The 18,086-nt window shown below is 36.9% G+C and overlaps 2 protein-coding genes across 6 annotated transcripts; one reads left to right on the top strand and one right to left on the bottom strand.

Moving 5' to 3' along the window:
• LOC137746231 (uncharacterized) lies at positions 1–6,224 on the top strand. Of its 3 annotated transcripts, none has more exons than XM_068486314.2 (13): positions 1–392; positions 3,265–3,558; positions 3,703–3,776; positions 3,924–4,083; positions 4,198–4,222; positions 4,328–4,414; positions 4,542–4,713; positions 4,796–4,869; positions 5,035–5,104; positions 5,186–5,257; positions 5,334–5,467; positions 5,546–5,619; positions 5,728–6,224. In XM_068486314.2, the coding sequence occupies exons 2-13, from the start codon at positions 3,363–3,365 to the stop codon at positions 5,784–5,786; spliced, it is 1,197 nt and encodes a 398-aa protein (XP_068342415.1). In that variant the 5' UTR covers positions 1–392; positions 3,265–3,362; the 3' UTR covers positions 5,787–6,224. The 3 variants fall into 3 exon arrangements, with proteins under 3 accessions (XP_068342415.1, XP_068342409.1, XP_088542712.1); XM_068486308.2 differs by having other exon boundaries at positions 208–392; positions 4,198–4,234; XM_088686586.1 differs by lacking the exon at positions 1–392 and adding an exon at positions 2,542–2,667 and having other exon boundaries at positions 4,198–4,234.
• A 558-nt stretch (positions 6,225–6,782) lies between these two features.
• On the bottom strand, positions 6,783–13,569 carry LOC137741397 (uncharacterized). 3 transcript variants are annotated; one of them, XM_068481122.2, is made up of 13 exons: positions 13,237–13,569; positions 12,697–12,803; positions 12,168–12,229; positions 11,873–11,960; positions 11,702–11,763; positions 11,531–11,627; positions 10,946–11,401; positions 9,669–10,292; positions 9,100–9,201; positions 8,914–8,994; positions 8,029–8,299; positions 7,713–7,758; positions 6,783–7,426 (listed from the first exon to the last, which is right to left on the bottom strand). In XM_068481122.2, the coding sequence occupies exons 2-13, from the start codon at positions 12,790–12,792 to the stop codon at positions 7,288–7,290; spliced, it is 2,124 nt and encodes a 707-aa protein (XP_068337223.1). In that variant the 5' UTR covers positions 12,793–12,803; positions 13,237–13,569; the 3' UTR covers positions 6,783–7,287. The 3 variants fall into 3 exon arrangements, with proteins under 3 accessions (XP_068337223.1, XP_088542711.1, XP_088542710.1); XM_088686585.1 differs by lacking the exon at positions 7,713–7,758 and having other exon boundaries at positions 13,237–13,494; XM_088686584.1 differs by lacking the exon at positions 12,168–12,229 and having other exon boundaries at positions 13,237–13,414.
• Between the last annotated feature and the right edge of the window lie 4,517 nt (positions 13,570–18,086).

Raw genomic sequence — 18,086 nt, 5'->3', positions numbered from 1 at the left:
ATTTAATGAATATTTGGTTGATTAGGTTAAAACCGTAAACTAGTAAAATAAACATTGAAAGATACGACGGGAAGCGGAGACAGTAAGCTTACGGCGGGAAAAAGAAAGAATAAAGGAAACCACCCAAAGCAAAGCAAAACCTCTCAAAGCAATCTCTCTCCCTCTCTCTAAAACAAAATAAAACAGAGCTGCCTCTCTCTCTGTTTTGTCGTAATCTGTGACATAGAGAGAGAGAGAGTCTCAGACTCCCAGAAGTTTAGAGAGAGTCTCAGATTCTCAGAGGTTTAGAGAGAGAGAGAGAGAGAGAGAGAGAGAGAGAGGCTCTCGAAGCTCCCAACTCACTACTTGATTCCTCCATTTGTGCATTGCCCGTTTGCCACTTCATCTCTCAGGTACTCTCTCTTTCACTCACTAATCTTCAATTTCTACAATTTTTCTCGACATTTATTTTTATTTTTTATTATTATTTTAGATGGTAAAGATTCGATCTTTCTGTGTGTTGGAGTTGATATTAATCTGGGTTCTGTTCTTTCTTCTCAAAATCCAAAATTTTTTATTCTTTCATAACTTTTTTTTTTGGTTTGTTCATATAATTGTAATAGAACTGAGAAGTGAGAACCATTTCAAGTTTTAAAAATGTTCCGATGATCACAAGGCTCAAATGCTGGAATTTCTGTTTGGTTGGTGAGAAACCGAAGGAAAACAAAATCGAAGCATGTACATATAATCATATAAATATTCACATTATCACGAATTTTTTTGTCTTGTTTAATATTTTTCTCAAAGAGTAAAGTCAGTTTTTTTTTTTTTTTTTTTTAAATATTTTTTCTGGCACCTTTTTCTACTTTGCCTAGTCGGGTTGTCTTCCTTTTGTGCTCTTTGGAGACAGGCTAAAGCAAAAAATATGCAGATTTATATTATATTAGTGATAAAGAGTCAAATTACAAGTTGACCCATCTAATGATCAAAACATAAATCTCCATAAGTAGCTATTTCTTTAGCATAAACTCGCCAAAAAAGAGTAAAGAATTTGAGGGTATAATCGTCCTAAGAGAAAAATTGCAGAATTCAGTGGGAAGATGTTCAGGCACGGAGCACCGTTGCAGACTTGCAGTTGAAGAAATGCTCTCCTACTTAATAATATAAAGCAATAAATTAATAAAAATAAAAAATAAAAAATAAAAAATAAAAATCTGAGAGTTTGGAGCTGTGGACTACCACGTCATTCCTCCCCTGGATGTGGTGCAGATCATCCGCTTTTTTCTTGCTTCGTCAAATGTGTGGACTTGTGGGTCCTACCTTTGTGCTCTAAATCTAAGCCGTCTAAAATATTCACCACCTGAATTCCATAACTCTCAAGCAGATCCATTTGGCCTGCCTGCTTAATGCTTATTCTGCTGCATCTGATTCTAATCAAGCTCCATCGGTTAGGAGAGAATATGAAACCATTTTTCGGAACGATCGTTACACTATCATGCAGAGTTATTAATGCACTCATTTTATAACATATATCAAGTCTTTGCTAGATTAATTAATTCGGCTACTGCAACAATCATATTATAACACATAAATTAATAACATTACGTGACAGTGTAATCGTCATAATAAGAATTTGTCGAAGAATATACTTAGCTCTCCCTATCATCAATTATGGTATTGATGTTGTCGTGCAACGCCCGTTTCTGTCGTTGTAGCCCACTCGCCCAAACTTCTGCCCCCAAAAAAAAAACCCACTCAACGAAAAAGCATCCCAATTATTGTGGTGATCTTGAGAAGGTTTTATTTCCAAGTGCAAACCAAGTTAACCACCACCTCAAGGATAATGCTCTCTATCCCACTTTTCTTTGTTTTTGAGAGATACTAGACCTACCTACAATCCTATTTCTTCACCCCACCTTATATTATCGCCCCTCAAAAAAATTAAAAAAATTAAAAAAAAACTCTTTCTCCACCCACCAATCTTCCTAAAACGACCTTAATATATTCTACTATTTTCCAGAAATTGAAAGAAATAAACCGCAAAAATCACTCAGCCCAACTACCACCCAACCCCATACAACACAACGCAACTCGACGGCAACCCATTTCACCGTCCACCGTGAACCCACCCTCGAGCATCTTCTGTTTGTTGAGGGCCTTGACGCCACGTTTCGCGGGTGGTACACCTTCGCGAAAGCCCTGCACCCCAGCAGCCTCCCGACTCTGTAATTCTCGAACAGGTTTATCTCAGCGACGCCGGAGCCGTTGCCAATTCTTCCTCTTCGCATTCACTATTGATACTTCCTCCTTGCGCTTGTCACTGATATCGACGAAGCTCCAGTAAAGACAAAATACAGAGAATCTTGCATCTTGATGAAGGAGCGGCAATAGTAAAAGCAGCAGATCAAACATACCATTAAACATCACCTAGCCTACCATCCTCACTGTTACCACATCCAGCAAAAACATAAATCCCAAAATTAACATATCGGGTGACCAACAAGCATGAAAAAAATTTAGAAACAAAAAATAAATCAGATGGGAAAAAAAAAGAACAGGAGGATAATAGTGTGAGGGAAAAGAGGATAAAAAGGAGCCGAGAGAGCAAAAGTAGTTCGTTAGAACAGTAAAAATCAAAGGTTGAACTTCGAACAACTGCTAGGTCCTTATATGTCATTTCATCAAGAGGTAAACTTGTAATAAAATTTTTATTTTTATGTGGGTGATAAAATGAGACACAGGAGTGGAGATATCGGCATTCTTGTTTTTTCTTTTCCTTAAGAAAGTCGGCACCTTTTCCATGAAATTTGACACTTTTGAGTGTTTTATTTATATAATTTGTGCCCAAAGTTCCTTCTTTTGGGCAGAATTTGTGACCATCACAAGTATGGCATGGTAGTCTTTGCTTATTCTGGTACATCTTTCAGCCAAATATAGAAGATGGGTTTTGTCCCAAATTCCATTTATAGGTAAAAGATTGCATTTCTTGAGAAAAAAAGATTTCATTTTGGTGCACGTCTAGTTGTGTATAGAAGACGGGTTACGTTTAAATCACATTTTTTATGAAAAGATTGCATTTTATTTGGACTATGCGACATGAGAAGAACTTGCATGAAACACCACCAATAAAAGTTGCTCTCCTCGAACAGAATCTATCACCAACCCATGTTGTTAAATACCAAACCAGATTTGAGCCCATTATTTTAATTTGTTAGTTTTGACTATTTGGTAACTGTACGTATAGATCTCCTATGAAATGCATGTGATTTTCTCCCAACTATGCAGGGAAGAGAGTGAGAGAATCTGACAGTTAGAGAGAGAAACCCCACTTATTTAAATCTGATTGATGAAGAAAGCTTGAACAAGTTTTGAATGGAGTAGAAATGGAGGAGGGTGGATCAGCTGGAAACTATCAGTGGAGTGGACTCAAAGTCAAGGTTGATTCATGGTTCAGCCAATTTCGCAATGGCTCGAATCCATGGATGGCCAGATATGTCTATGGATTCATGTTTTTGATAGCAAATCTTATGGCATGGGCTGTCCGGGATTACGGAAGCAGTGTGTTGACGGAGATGGAGAGTAAGATTTCCTTCTCTCCTCTACTCTACTTACTTATGAACACATTGCTATAGATTCGATAAACATGATTAGTATCTTAAACATGTGGGTTAATCAAAACATTATTAGTGCAGAATGTTTAAAACCCTTTGGCTGTGAGTGCAGGATTAAAAGGATGTCATGGTGTGAAGGATTGTTTGGGTGCAGAAGGAGTCCTACGTGTGAGCTTGGGTTGCTTTGTATCCTTTTTTTCTGTTTTGTTCTGCGTGGCTCGGTTTGAACTGGACTATTTCAATTGATGAGACGAGGTTTATCACTCTTTCATATGATTTTTCTAGTTGTCTACGTGTGGATCAAAGTAAAGTAAAACCTTAATACTTCATCAGTTGTTCTATTTCACAATGTTCCTTTCGACTATTGGCACATCAAAGTTGAACGAGCCCAGAGATTTGTGGCAATCCGGATGGTGGTCTGCCAAGATTGTCATGTGGGTTTCCTTCATCATCATTCCCTTTGTGCTTCCTGCTAAAATCATTCAGCTATATGGTTAGTGTAATGTCAGCCAAATAAACCAAAACCGTTTTTTGTTATTCATCTTTTAAATTGCATTTTCATTTTGAAACTACCCAATTTCGTCCACCTGATACAATCTTTTTGCAGGAGAGATTGCTCATTTTGGTGCCGGGTATGATTCGATGTTGTTACATTTATTCCCTATGCACTTTCTTTTCACCTTTCGAAATGTGTTTCTTGGGTATTCTTTTAACAAGTTCTGGTATTGTTCTATCAGGGTTTTTCTCTTGATTCAGCTAATAAGCATAATCAGTTTCATTAAGTGGCTGAACGATTGGTGTCAGTCTACCAAATCAGAAAGATGGTAAGACTTTGTTTAAACTAAATCGGATCTCCATTTTTCGCAGACATTAGAAACAAATTCAATGTAGCTACTAGCCATATCGTTACTTGGAATTTTGGGCTAATTTAAATTTAGGTTTTCACTGCAGCCGGATTTATGTGACGTTACTTGCAATTACTGCACATGTTGTATGCTTAGTGGGGATCATATTGATGTACATATGGTATGCACCAGAACCAACTTGCCTCCTCAACATTTTCTTCATTACCTGGACATTAGTACTACTGCAACTCATGACCAGTGTCTCTCTCCACCCGAATGTAAGTTCCGCTAATCACCCTGCCTTCGGGTTTTCAACCTTGTTTTAATGTGGTTTTGCTGGCTAATTTCCACCCGGAACAGGTGAATGCCGGCATCTTGACTCCGGGTCTCATGGGGCTCTATATAGTATTCATCTGCTGGTTTGCTATTAGAAGGTACAGTTTTAAGTTTTGCTAGTGCAATTTGAGATTTCACAGATGTTATATGGCATTGCTGCATAATCTTTCAATATCTACAATCACGCACAGAGTTGATCACCACCTTGTGACTGGTTATATTTGTGAATTCCGTTGATACATAATTGTTGCTTTCGAGTGCAGTGAACCAGCGGGGACAAGTTGCAACAAGAAGGCAGAGGATTCAACCAAAACAGATTGGCTCACCATCATAGTGATACTCTACTCTTAATATTGCTCACAGATGTTTCTTTTCTCCTACACAAAATTGTGACAATGACTTATTTGTTGACAGAGCTTTGTTATAGCCGTGCTTGCAATGGTTATCGCGACATTCTCAACCGGCATAGATTCCAAATGCTTTAAGGTTTGCTCCACCGTCTGAATAACTTTTAATCGATCACCTTATATTTCATTTAGAATGTGTCTGACAACATCTGCAGTTCAGGAACGACGAGACTGAATCTGAGGATGATGTTCCATATGGTTATGGATTCTTCCATTTTGTTTTTGCCACGGGAGCAATGTACTTTGCAATGCTGCTGATTGGTTGGAATACTCATCAGTCCATGAAAAAGTATTTTTCGCCACCTTTGTGAATTAAAATTGAGCCCCTTTCGTTCTTGCTTGCTCAACAAGTTTCTTCATTCTGCAGGTTTACACTTGATGTGGGATGGGCCAGCACTTGGGTGAGGATTGTGAACGAGTGGATCGCCGTCTGCGTGTATTGTGAGTATAGAACACAAAACGAAATCGATTGAGTTACAAATTGATGACAGGATTCTGCATTTGAGTTTTTCTGGATTTCAATTGAGACGAAACTTTTACGTTTTGCAGTATGGATGCTGGTGGCTCCAATCATATGGAAGAGCAGACAAACGGCGGAATCCGCTTAAGTTGAACAAGTTTATTTCTACATCTTGCCCCATTCATCGGTTGTACATATGGGAGTGTCCAAGCATCAGCCTCGAGGATCAAAACTTGGCACACACTCGAGAAGAACCTCCTCAGGCCGCCATGGGCAGCAGTGCTGCCGGCACTTTACACCAATGAACTGACTGCAACTTCCAATTCCTACTGTGTGAAGATTAAGGAGGGAAAGAAAAATACATACAAGTTACCCTGTACTTAAAAGCATTTTATGTCCTCCTATCCAAAATACCATGTAGTGTTGTGAATTCATAACACTTTCTTCTCCATATGTAGTGTGAGCAAATATGGTTTAGAATAATCTTAGCATATTATTATTTGTTACAATATTGAAAAAGAAAATATAATTTGGGTCCTCGAAAGAGTTTCTTTATCTTTTTGAGGTCCGTGATTGGTTGTTGAAATGTTTGACGCATATTCCGGCGGTTTATAGTTATAGAGAGGAAATTAGGATTAGAGTGCAAAAAGAGACACCATGTGTAAACCAATTTGACTACACCTAAGCTCACGATGTCTATCAAGATCACATGCCCAACAAGAACGCATTGGAGTAGGCTATATTTGCTCTTCACGAATTGACCCCAAGAGGTCGTTTGTTATGTTCAATACTATAGCAAATTGCCAATTGGTTCTTTTGCAGTTGAGGACTTATTTAGCTACTCTAACTTCTGGCCCTGGGCACGGGTACCCCGCCAACGTAACATTCTGTGCTAATAATAAAATTTTGAATTCCTCTCCACATTTACATTGATACAAAACATCACGGTAGTAAAAATGTTTTTTTAGTTTTTATACGAAGGTTAGCATGTTAATTAAGCAGCGATAATTACCGAGTAATTTACAGAAAAACCAAATAATATTGTCCGCCTAAATTTGACGTTTCTTGGAAGCCAAGAAACCAAAAGAAATACCCGAAGCTGCAACGTTACTGAAAACAGAGAACCAAAGGCAAAACCGTAAAATAACGTATCGGAAAATAATCTCCCCACTCGATCGACGATCGTACGTACAAACTGCATTCACTGTAAAATCATTGTTACTGTTCCACCAACTACCTTAGACTCAATGAGCTCACAGCATAACAATGGGATGCAACATCATACAACAAAGTAGGCAATGAAAATTAAAAAGTAATAAAGAAACACCTTGGCTAGAAAAAAGAAGATACCTAGGGTCCCCATTGAAGCAAACTCTACAACTTAATTCCCCTCTTAACTATACTCTCTCTCTCTCTCTCTCTCTCTCTTACAAACAACAAACAAATTGTACATGACGGGAAGGTCGACCTTTTGACTTGTGACCCCCGGTGATGATCCAATAGAACAATCTCGCATTAGGCTGCATCGGATAACTCAAAAACTACCGAGATAGAAACCAAAACTTTCCATCCAGCAATTTGACGGGCAGCGGGAGCAGCAAGACGATGCTTACCCTAAATGGGATTAGAGACATCTTATGTTTTTTCATCTACCCAAATGGATTTCCTCCCGTCGAAGAGAAAGGATTTGGGGTAGCGGGCGCTGAGAATCTACCCGCCAGCTGTTGATCCATATTTAATGAACCAAAAGAAGCCCCATCGGTGCCAAAGCCTCCTGCCCCTTGATACCTACAAGCAGGAAAAATAGGTTAGGGAAATCACAATTAACAAATAATCTCATCAAAATATATAAATTACTCTAAAATCTTCACAAGCGTATTTATTTTTTTGGGGACTCAACATATGCAGAATTTATATTCAGAAAAGCAAGAAAGTCTTATGTTCCAATCGGGAATATAACACCCTGCATTTGTGAAACTATGAGGACAGCTAGTAAAGTAGAAGAACCAGAAAAACTTAGAGGAACTACTAATTTTAGATGGTAAATAAAAAAAAAACTCAAACTTATGGTTACCCGGAAGGTGGGATGCTACTCGGAACTTGTTGCACCATGTAGGCCCCTGAGATTATCAAACCACAATTAGGCACTCATTTCTAATAAAGAAAGGGGTGTGCTATCCACACACTCTTTTTTACTTCTCACACACCCTTCTAATTTTCGGCCGTCAGATTGGATGAATTGAAGAAGATCAATGGATGGAAAATAACAAGATGTGTGTGAGAAGTAAAAAGAGGTGTGTGGATAGCAAACCACTAAAGAAAGATGAATCAGAAACTTCTTTCACTATTTACTAGATGAAAAAAAAGGGGAAAAAGCAGCAATATATTACTTGGTGGCATCTGTGATGCAAATTGTGGTGGCTGAGGAGGCACTTGTGATGCAAATTGTGGTGGCTGTGGAGGGACTTGTGATGCATACTGTGGTGCTTGGAGAGGCACTTGTGATGCATATTGTGGTGCTTGGGGAGGCACCGCTGATGAATATGGTGATGATTGGAGGGGCATCCATGCTGACGAGGGAGCACCAAGGCTGGACGTGCGCATTAAACCCAATGGGGATAAAGGCTGGGCATTTGGTAGGGGAGCTTGCAAGGAAGGAAACTGCATCAACAGAAAACACATCAAAGAAGCTCAAATAGATGCATCAATTGATGAGATATCAAGAACATATACAGCTAAAAACAAATGCGTGGGTCCTGATTCCAACTAATAAAGCATGTTTTCTGGTGAGTCATTGATTTGAGCAAACTAAAAGTCAATCTATCTAAACAACCACGGGATGTAAAACTCGTTCTGTTACGGATAAGAATAAGGAATGAGGATTCAAGATTTCAAACTCTTCCAGTACTATATATAGACAACCACAAGATTTATGTGGTTAAAGAATTGGCCAATAATGTACATCAAACTAACACAAGCAAGCGATTCCAGCCACCTTTAAGTTTGTAAATTTATTGAAATAAAGTATTTCCTCACTCTTGAATTTAATAGTGATACAACCTTCCTGTTCTAGTTCTACTTCTTACTCAAACTTCCCTTTCCAAGTCTACTCAATCTTCTAACGGATTGATAAACCATACGAAATTCATAAGTTCAGCAAACATGCATGTCATCATATATTCTTTTACAGATATGTCAAATGACAATATAAAATACCACCAAAAAGGTAGAGGTGCATTAATTAGGATAACTTAAGATGAATTGAAATCACATACCGCTGATGCTTGTATTTGTGGTTCACGTTTTACATCAAATGGGTTTGCTGACTTTGAAGACTGCTGATAATTGAGCATGGGCTATAAACAGAGATTCAAATACAAGTTTAAGAAATGGTTTATACCAATCATTTTGTGAAGATAACCAACTCATTATCTTTAAAATGTCGAATTGAGAGACAATACCACTGCAGTGTTATATGGCATAGGAAACCCCATACCACGTGGACCAGTTTGCCATCCAGGAACTGGTGCAGGAAAGGATGGATAGTTCATTGCAAAAATATCCTGCAATCAATTCAGATTTAATCAAATACATGTGTACATACATATCTAATCGATATTTCACTTTTGGTCCCTAAAGTTTAGGTTACTGCACTTTGGTCCCTGTAGGGTAACCTCAACAAATTTACCCTTATACTTTGCAACATTTTCAATGCGACCAAATTTTCACTTTTGTCACATGGTTGATGGAAAATTGAAAATTTTCTATAGGTAAAGAAGTTTACAATTCGGAAAGTCTCAATTCCACATTTGTTGCATTGGTCACACTGATATTCGATTTTGGAGAAATTAATGCAAAAATTCACATTTTCTCTGTGTGACAAAATGTAAACCAAAAATGCTAGCAACTACAGAGTAAACTAGTTTAAATTAGAACAAGGGTTAAAGAGGGCTTAAACTACAGGACCAAAAAGTACATCTAGCTTATATATTATGATGATGCCAGCAAAGCCAACAAAAAGTATAATTACCGCAGGAAGTTCTCTTCTTCCAGTAGATTTTGCATCCCCAGCTGACGACTGTGATGCAATAGTCGAAGTTCCATCGACAGAAGGCATGTATTGTTGTGCAGCAGGTTGAATACCAGTAACAGGGTATAATGAAGGTTGATGATGCTGCATGGTAGGCCATTGGCCAGAAGCAGCATCTTTCAAATGGAAATTACCACCATTTACTGGGAATGCTTGAGATCCAGGGGCAGGAACCGGAGCACCAACAGGGGGAAATGTTGACAAGCTGCTTACTGGTGCAACTGTGGGAGCACCAATATTACCTGCAGTCCCAGAAGTATAACTAGGGACAGGTGCTGAAACTGATAATTGTGATAGTAGAGATTCTAATGAATTCACATTCCCAGGAGCTTGAGGTACTGTTACTGCTGGAGCAACATCAAAAGAGGCCCAATTGTTGTCATTGGTTAAATTTGCTGGCTGTGATAAGGATTGAGCTACAGTAGGTTGTTGCGCTTGAGGAACTGCAGCAGCTGGAGTAGGTTCAATATCAGCATCAAAATCAATTAAACTTCCAGAAGTCTCCGGCTTCACTTCCACTGGGTTCCCATTAGAGGAGGCCAAGCTGCTGGACGACACACTTCTCTGAAATTATTTAAAAAGGAGTATAAAAGCAACTCTACTATATTATTTTGGGAATGATAATAAAAAGACAAAATTACCAAACAAATACACTATTCGATCATCTTCTATGTAACATGACTAACACAGATATCACTATGGGAAAGTGTGAAGCATTACGGTAAGCTGACATGAAGCCATGCTAAGTCAAGCAAGCAAAAAATGCAAACATTAAAAAATAGTAGAAATAGAGCATCTATACTTGTTCAGACAAACTTATGAGAATAATGAGCAGCAATTAAACTCAAAAGTAACTAAACATAACGCAAACCAGCAATGTATTAGATCAAGCCAATTTAATCATAAAATGAACTGAATAATCAGACAAGAAAATACTCCTGCAGATTTTTTACCACTAATGTTCGGAAATACAGATGAAAATTGCAGACATGCGGGGGATCACAATCACATTGATTGTGACTAAATATGTATACACAGGCACTAGCAGCTCTTTTACATATAACGGCTGAAACATTATATTGGTCTCACATGTAAATGAAAACAGTGTAATAGAGGAATATGCATTAAAAAACCATCAAGTGTTTCAATCACAAAATGAATACTTTGGGAAGATCATATTTTAACACCAAGATGATTCAGATGAGAAGCATCATCACCTGTGCATGCACAGAGCTATCAGTAGCTCTAGCACTGTTAGCTTTTGGAGGTTCAATTATACGGAGAGGTATTGTGTTCTCCCCCAAAATCTCTCTAACAGGCCGTACAATAGGGGGACTAGACGAATTTAGATCTCTTGGTCGTTCAGGTGATTTTCCTTCCACTTTAGAATCTCCATCAGATATTCTACGATCATCATTTCGACTCCCATTTCCAAATCTATCTTCTCGACGCCAATCATTCACAATTTCGGGTCGACCAGGACTTCTCCTATAATCACCAGACTGCCGACTTTCTTGATCATATCCCGGACTTCTTTGCCCATCATAACTTCTTCCACCAGGACTAGACCTATCACTGAAACGACGGTCATATTTATCCTCATATGGCGGGCTTCGAGAGCCACCCTGATATGAATCCACTCGTCTGTTGTCATAGGAATCTTCTTTCTCACCCTGTATGACATGTAATTAACAAATTAAACCCAGAAACACTTACAACAATTTCATTGTGATAGAAGAATAAACTGAATCAGTATGTTGACTTTAGGTATATGGTAGCACTTGGTATAAAGTATAGCTCACCATTTTCCCCTTTGGAGGCTTGTCCAAGTTTCTCTCACCAGTATATCTTCTATCCACATATACATGCTTAATAAAGTCTCTAAGTCTCTCAACATTACTGGAATCAAAGATTTGAATCAGAACCAAAGTCATTACTGGCACTAACATAATACTGAATAAAAGAGTACTAACCTGCTGTCAGGAAAGGAATTACGTTGTGGGTCCAATTCTTTATGATAAATTTCCCTTGCACGCTGTAATGGGGAAGCAGAGAGGAGCCCAAGATAAACTGAGAAGATAAGCAACAGAGAGAAAGAACATCTCATGTATCTCTAAGAACTGAGAAGAGAGATGCATGAATACCTGATTTCCCCCTTCTTGAAGGGCATTAACTTCTTGTGAAGTAAATTTGGCCATCGATACTGATTTTACACGGTGTGTGAACTCACGGCTGGAAACAATTCATGCAATTAACACAACGTAAGCAAATCAATAAGTGGTGCGCTCGAAACATGAAAGGAGAATAGTTAAATAAATAAATATATATAACCACTGCATCCCCCTCCGCCTCTACTGAATCTACAGTTTTACACACACATGCAGAGAAAAGGAATATATATCTTTAAGAAATAATGCAGCAGAGTACATCATGACTTACTGTATTCCACTGCAGTTCGTGCAAACAAATGTCCAGAAATTTGTGCAAACATACTGTGGCCCCTGCTTGGCAGAAAATGAAATTTAAAGACGAATGTAAGTTTTAACAACAAAATCATACTTTTTACGTATAAATTTACCCACGTGTACTCTTTGAACTCAAAACCATAGTATTAGTCTCATGACAAATCTTTTGGACATAAATATTGCTCCTAAGGTAATAATTTGTTTCTAAGGTTGCCAATCTACATATAAAATACGGTCTGTGTGATACTTCATCAGACTTGCTCAAGTTACATTCTCCAATAATTCAATTGCATCTATCATATAGTTTCTTACTCACTAATGTAAAATATAAGTTAATTTTACTTTACATAATTTCAGTAAACATAGTTTGGACCGAATTCCATCTAGTTCCATTAAACCATAATGAGACACAAACAATACAATTATCAGATGTACAAGTGACGTGTTAAACAACGAAAGCAACAATGAATGAACATTGAACAAGAAAGCAATGAATTGTGTACCAGACTGTTGCAGTTGATGCATTTGCGATTCTCGGGAAGTTTAAGAAGGCCGCGAATAATTCGTTCATTTTTCTCTTCCTCCTTTCGACTCGCCATTCTCACACTCCCTGTTTCATCATAAACCATAATTACTACCAAAAACACATAAATTCGGACAAGACGCGGAGTTGAATCATAACTTAGCCACTAGAATCTCAACAAATTACGCCGAAATCATAGCGATATTTTAAGTTTTGTATCGATTTCATTTCCAGAGAGCAATGAACTTAACTAAACTAAACTAAACCAAACCAAACCAATCAGTCGATAAACACATCAAATCGAAATCTTCTACAAAATTCAAATTCCTATACTAGACAATCAACTCCAAATATTCTTTTATCACCAGCATTTTCTAAGCAACCAAACAGACGGCAACCTGTTCAGTACAGAAACCACCATACTGCGGCGGATCTGAAAAATCAGAGCCGCCAACGAGCATTCAAACAGCAGAAACAAATCGGAATATGTACGCAACCACGAGAAACAAATAGTACTGACCTCAATTCGCTGCGGATGGAGGAAGAAGTAGCCTACTTCTTCAGAACTCTAGCCAAACGAAGTCGTCGCAGAGATCCACCCACTGCCTCGCTTCGTGTGTATCAAATGGAAGGTAACAGATCTTTGGAGGGCGTGTAGCTATGGCTGTTGTACAGCTCAGAGCTTAACCAAACTCTGCTTTTGATGCCTACAAAATGTTAAGAGAGAGAGGATGAAATTGGGATATTATACGGTGTTCTCGGACACAGGGGATTACCCTGTCCCTACGGTCGAGGCGTTCGTTCGCTATATTGACGCGGGCGTTGCTATCGCTATTGCTTGAAACTTGTCCGTGGTCACACAAGGCGACTTGACTGATTAATGGTCAATTTACCATCGTAATTTCCACTAATCATCATTTTGGTTGTGATGTTTATCAGGAAGTACTTTTTTACGAACGCTTTTGGCGTTTTTATTAGAAGTACGTTTAATTTGTACAACCATTCTTTAGTAGGCTTTTTTTCATTGGATTTTACTCGATTAAAATTTCAAAAACCGTTCTCATACTCGTTAATGTACTGGTTTTGAGTGATGTTTGAGTGAAATTCATTATTATCTTTGGAACAAAAAAAATTGTACAAGCATTCCAATTGCATCTATTGTTGAAGAAGCGCTTGACAAGTGTAACTTTCTTGATAAATTAAGGACGATTAATCATTTAAAAAGTGTTAGTAGATCACATATGCATTTATAACTTTTTTGTCAAACACTAAATGATTTTCAAAATATGCATGAGTTTTTTTTTTTATCATTTTAAAAATATTTTCAAACAAGTATCTAACTTGACATTTTATTTAAATTCATGTAATTGGCACGTGAAAAAAAATCCGTTTTATGTGTTTGGTAATGAAGAGATAGTAACCAGAAAATCCATTCCTAAAGTTGAAGTTGGGGCATTTTTATTCGTCGATGGGAGCAAATTGATCATACAAAAATAATAATAATATTTGTATTGATTTCTTATGGGAAAAGAATATGAAAATCGAGATGGTGGATGAAGGGTTTCACCTTCTTCCTATTTTCTCATGGGTTAGAATAAGTAATTCCCATTTTCCAACCGCGAGCTTATCAACATGGAAAAGTTTCACTTTTTTAAATTAAACGTAATTATTATATTGAATTTACAAACGAAATTGATACGCGAAATTTTAGAATAACAAAAACTCTCACATAATTGAGATACTTTTCAATTGGAGTTTTTCTATTAAACACAGTAAATATATTAGTTTTGAAATGTTAACATTCACAATCCGAAATTATTTGAATTTTATTTCCTCGCATACTTTGTACTGTTCTGGATTTGTTGATATGTGATTTTGTTGTTAACCTTAAATTTCACGACAGTTTGTGGTGCTACGTGTCTCTATGGCATGCATATAATTCCAAACCTTTGCTGGCAATAATGCCATACTATCATGCCACTTTTTGCTTTCAAGGTTGGCCTATCATGTCACACCGGCATTTAGTCATCATTATTAAAATGCAAGCCTTTTGTATTGTTATACTTTTAATATAACATTCAATTAATCTTCATCACAAATTATAAAAGATACATTCTTATCCATGCGAAGTGTTTACTTTAATTTGTGCTAAGAAGCCATTTAGTATTACAGTCTAATAGTATTACTCTTCATTTGTAAGTAAGAGGTCTTATATCTAATTTTTATCACAGACGAATTGAACCACACTATTACTAATCCATTGTGAGGCTTAGCACACTCCTTCACCCCCTCAATATAGATAATCTCATTTATTCAAAAAAAAAAAAAATTACACTAAGAAAATGGTGAAAAGTTTAAACCCAAGACCAAGGTTGTAAAAAACGCTAGGCGTTAGTCGGATGACGGGCTAGCGCCTAGGCAGATTTAGGTAAATTTATTGTATATCTTGTAAATAAGTGCATATTGACACTTACAAAAAATTATACTTGTATGAAATTCATGGATAAGATAATAAAAGAATGATAAAATAGAGTATCCAACTAGTCCAAAATTTAAAAACACATTAAGCATATATGCCATATAACCATAGTATGGTATTGTAGGATGACACATGTACAACAAGTTCACAATTTAAAACCACATAAAATGGAAAATAAGAGGAAAATAAGGAAATTTAGTAATGTAAGCTACTTATCTTTAGCATTCCGGAATTTAAGTTAATACACAACACACCTAGTCTATAAAATTAACAAAATTTCAAGGTATAATTAGAACTTATACTTTAAACAAATTTCACAAAAAAAAAAAAAAAAAAAAAACCACCCAGCCGCCTAGAGTCACCCCGATTTTTCCAACCGTTTTGCACAAAATAGCCTCGGTTCCAAGGCACCTAGCGCCTAGGCAGCCGCCTATAGCGTTTTTTAGAACATTGCCCAAGACACAGTGAGTTGAACAGAAAAACTTCAACTATTAAAACTATATCCGATATCCGCAATTTGCAATTTTGCACCCTCTATAACAAGAGAATTGTAAGAGGGCAATGACCTTGTACAAAGTCAATATTTGGTTGAGAATTGAGATTATAGTTGCAAAATGGATAAGATGAATCCAACATATTCGTGTCTTTGGCCTCACATCACAATCATTCGAACAAGTTTAATTGAATAATCAAATATGCCGGCTTTTGTATCTTTATTAATCAAAAGTATTTTTGAAACATGTGACCTAATTCTATGTTTTTTTTTTTTAATAATATTAATTATGTAAAGAAAATAATTTTTGTCTTAGTTTTCTACTTTTCTATAAGACTAAAGTGGTTACTCATTTACAATGTTATTACGTGTTATGTAAAAAAATCAACATCTACGATCAACCTTATAACGATTGAGAGAGTGAGTAAAATAAGGTGCTTACAAATTAAAACCAAAACAACTGCATCGTTTTGTATACCATTGGAAAATATATGATACATATTGCGTGAAAAACGAAAACAATTACGTGATTTGTACCTTCGTGCTTATGTAGTCCAAAGTACACCTACGGTACATGTATCGCTAAATTGTATAACTTCAAATCTAGTTTTTTTTTTTTTTTTTTTCTCGAATTTTAAAATGAAGTTAGTTATTTTGTCAGTAAAATACTAAATTTTAGAATTCTAGTAAAATCTTAAAAAACGTTGGCTTGATCTCAATGGGCCAGGTTATCGGCCCATTCAATATTTGGGTTTGGCGTTCCTTATTTTTTGATATGGGCTCGAGTTTTCACCTTTTATTTATCTACTGCAGCTTCCTATTGGAGCCCACGTCAATTCCTATGCAGTGGGAGTAGGGAAGAAGAAAAAAAGTAGAAGAAGCAAAGCACAAGAGCGATCCGCAGAACGCAGCGTTGCGATTCGTGTGAGACGTGACGATGATCGATGCGGAGAGTCGGAGCTCGAGAGGCAGATCAGGTACGTACTCAATATTTAATTTGTCGTGCAACTGTCGACTGAGATTATGGTTTTGTGCGGACAAGAAACGAAAGAAACGGAGGACGAAAAGCCTAATGACTAATCATGTGCTATAATTAGTTTATTAATTTGATGTCGTTGTAGAATCTGCTGTCTAGAATTCCTTTTACTCTGGACATGAATGGTGCCCCGCATTGCTGCATTGGCGTGCCAATTCACCGCCCTGGCACACTGGGCAGTTTAACCACTCCTAGTACATCTAAGGTATATCTCTCTCTCTCACACACACACACACAAAAGAAATGGAGTTGTAGTTCAAGTGATTAATTGCCTTTATCATGTTCGAGCCGAGGTAATGCGTTTGAATTTATCCTTCCCTAGTATTGCTAGTTTCAACTTTCAAGTTTCTCCTCCCCTACTATTGCTAGTAATGGATCTCCACTATATTATATATCATATTTTCTTTAATGTCGAACAAATCTTGTAGAATAATTGCTAGATATGAGAGTTTGATATTTGTACATAAATGATGTGTATTATCATAAAAATCACCGACCTTTTTTTTAACATAACTTGGGCACATGGGATTTGGCTGTTATGAGACTTAAGTCAAACGATAAGTGGACGATTTCATTGTATATCATATATATATATAGATAGCCGACTACTATTGCTTGCACTATATATATGATTCCATGAATTGGTCCCAGAGGAAGAATGCGCTTTTGTTATATATTATGATCAGCATGCATGTCCACAGTAACTAGGCTGAGGCTTGTATTTAATTAAACCCTCGTGCTTTTGATTAATTAAACCTAAATTATGTACAAATATTATAGCCAGCCATTCATGTCATACCATGTGAAAATTAGATGCTTTGCATTAGCTAATATTGTTTTATATTATCTCTAAACAATGCCGTTTAAATACTAACCTCTTTTATATAGAGTCAGTAGAGTCAGATCTGCACTTCCATTTTCCAGGTATGGAATTCACTTATTGCTATTACCATTTGCTAATTAATGAATTGTAATATTCAAACATGTGGAATATAGATTCCCAAGAAATTCTTCAATTTCTTCCAGAAGCAGATGCAGTACAACGGAGGGTTGTATGCTGCGTTCGGGAATGATGAATGCATATAACCTTGGATGTCTCCAAATTGCTATTTTTTGTCTTTTCATAGAAAAGGTAGTGAAACAACAATATAAGCTATTTGAATTGAGATTTCCGAACGTTTCGGACTTAGATTGACATGTCATGTGATGAGATAAATTAATAAAAAGAATGTAAGGTGAGTTTTTTTCCGCATATTGAATTTCAATTGAAGGTAATGTCTTTCACTTCATGTGGTTGTTATTGGTTATTGGTTTCTTTAGTACTGATAACCTATTTAAAGCAACACCTTCAAAAATCTAGGT

Source organism: Pyrus communis, chromosome 15, assembly GCF_041283825.1.
Source record: "Pyrus communis isolate YQ-2024b chromosome 15, ASM4128382v1, whole genome shotgun sequence".
Classification (NCBI taxonomy): domain Eukaryota; kingdom Viridiplantae; phylum Streptophyta; class Magnoliopsida; order Rosales; family Rosaceae; genus Pyrus; species Pyrus communis.
The sequence above is the reverse complement of the archived record's forward strand: the minus strand, read 5'-3'. Positions and strand labels throughout refer to the sequence as shown.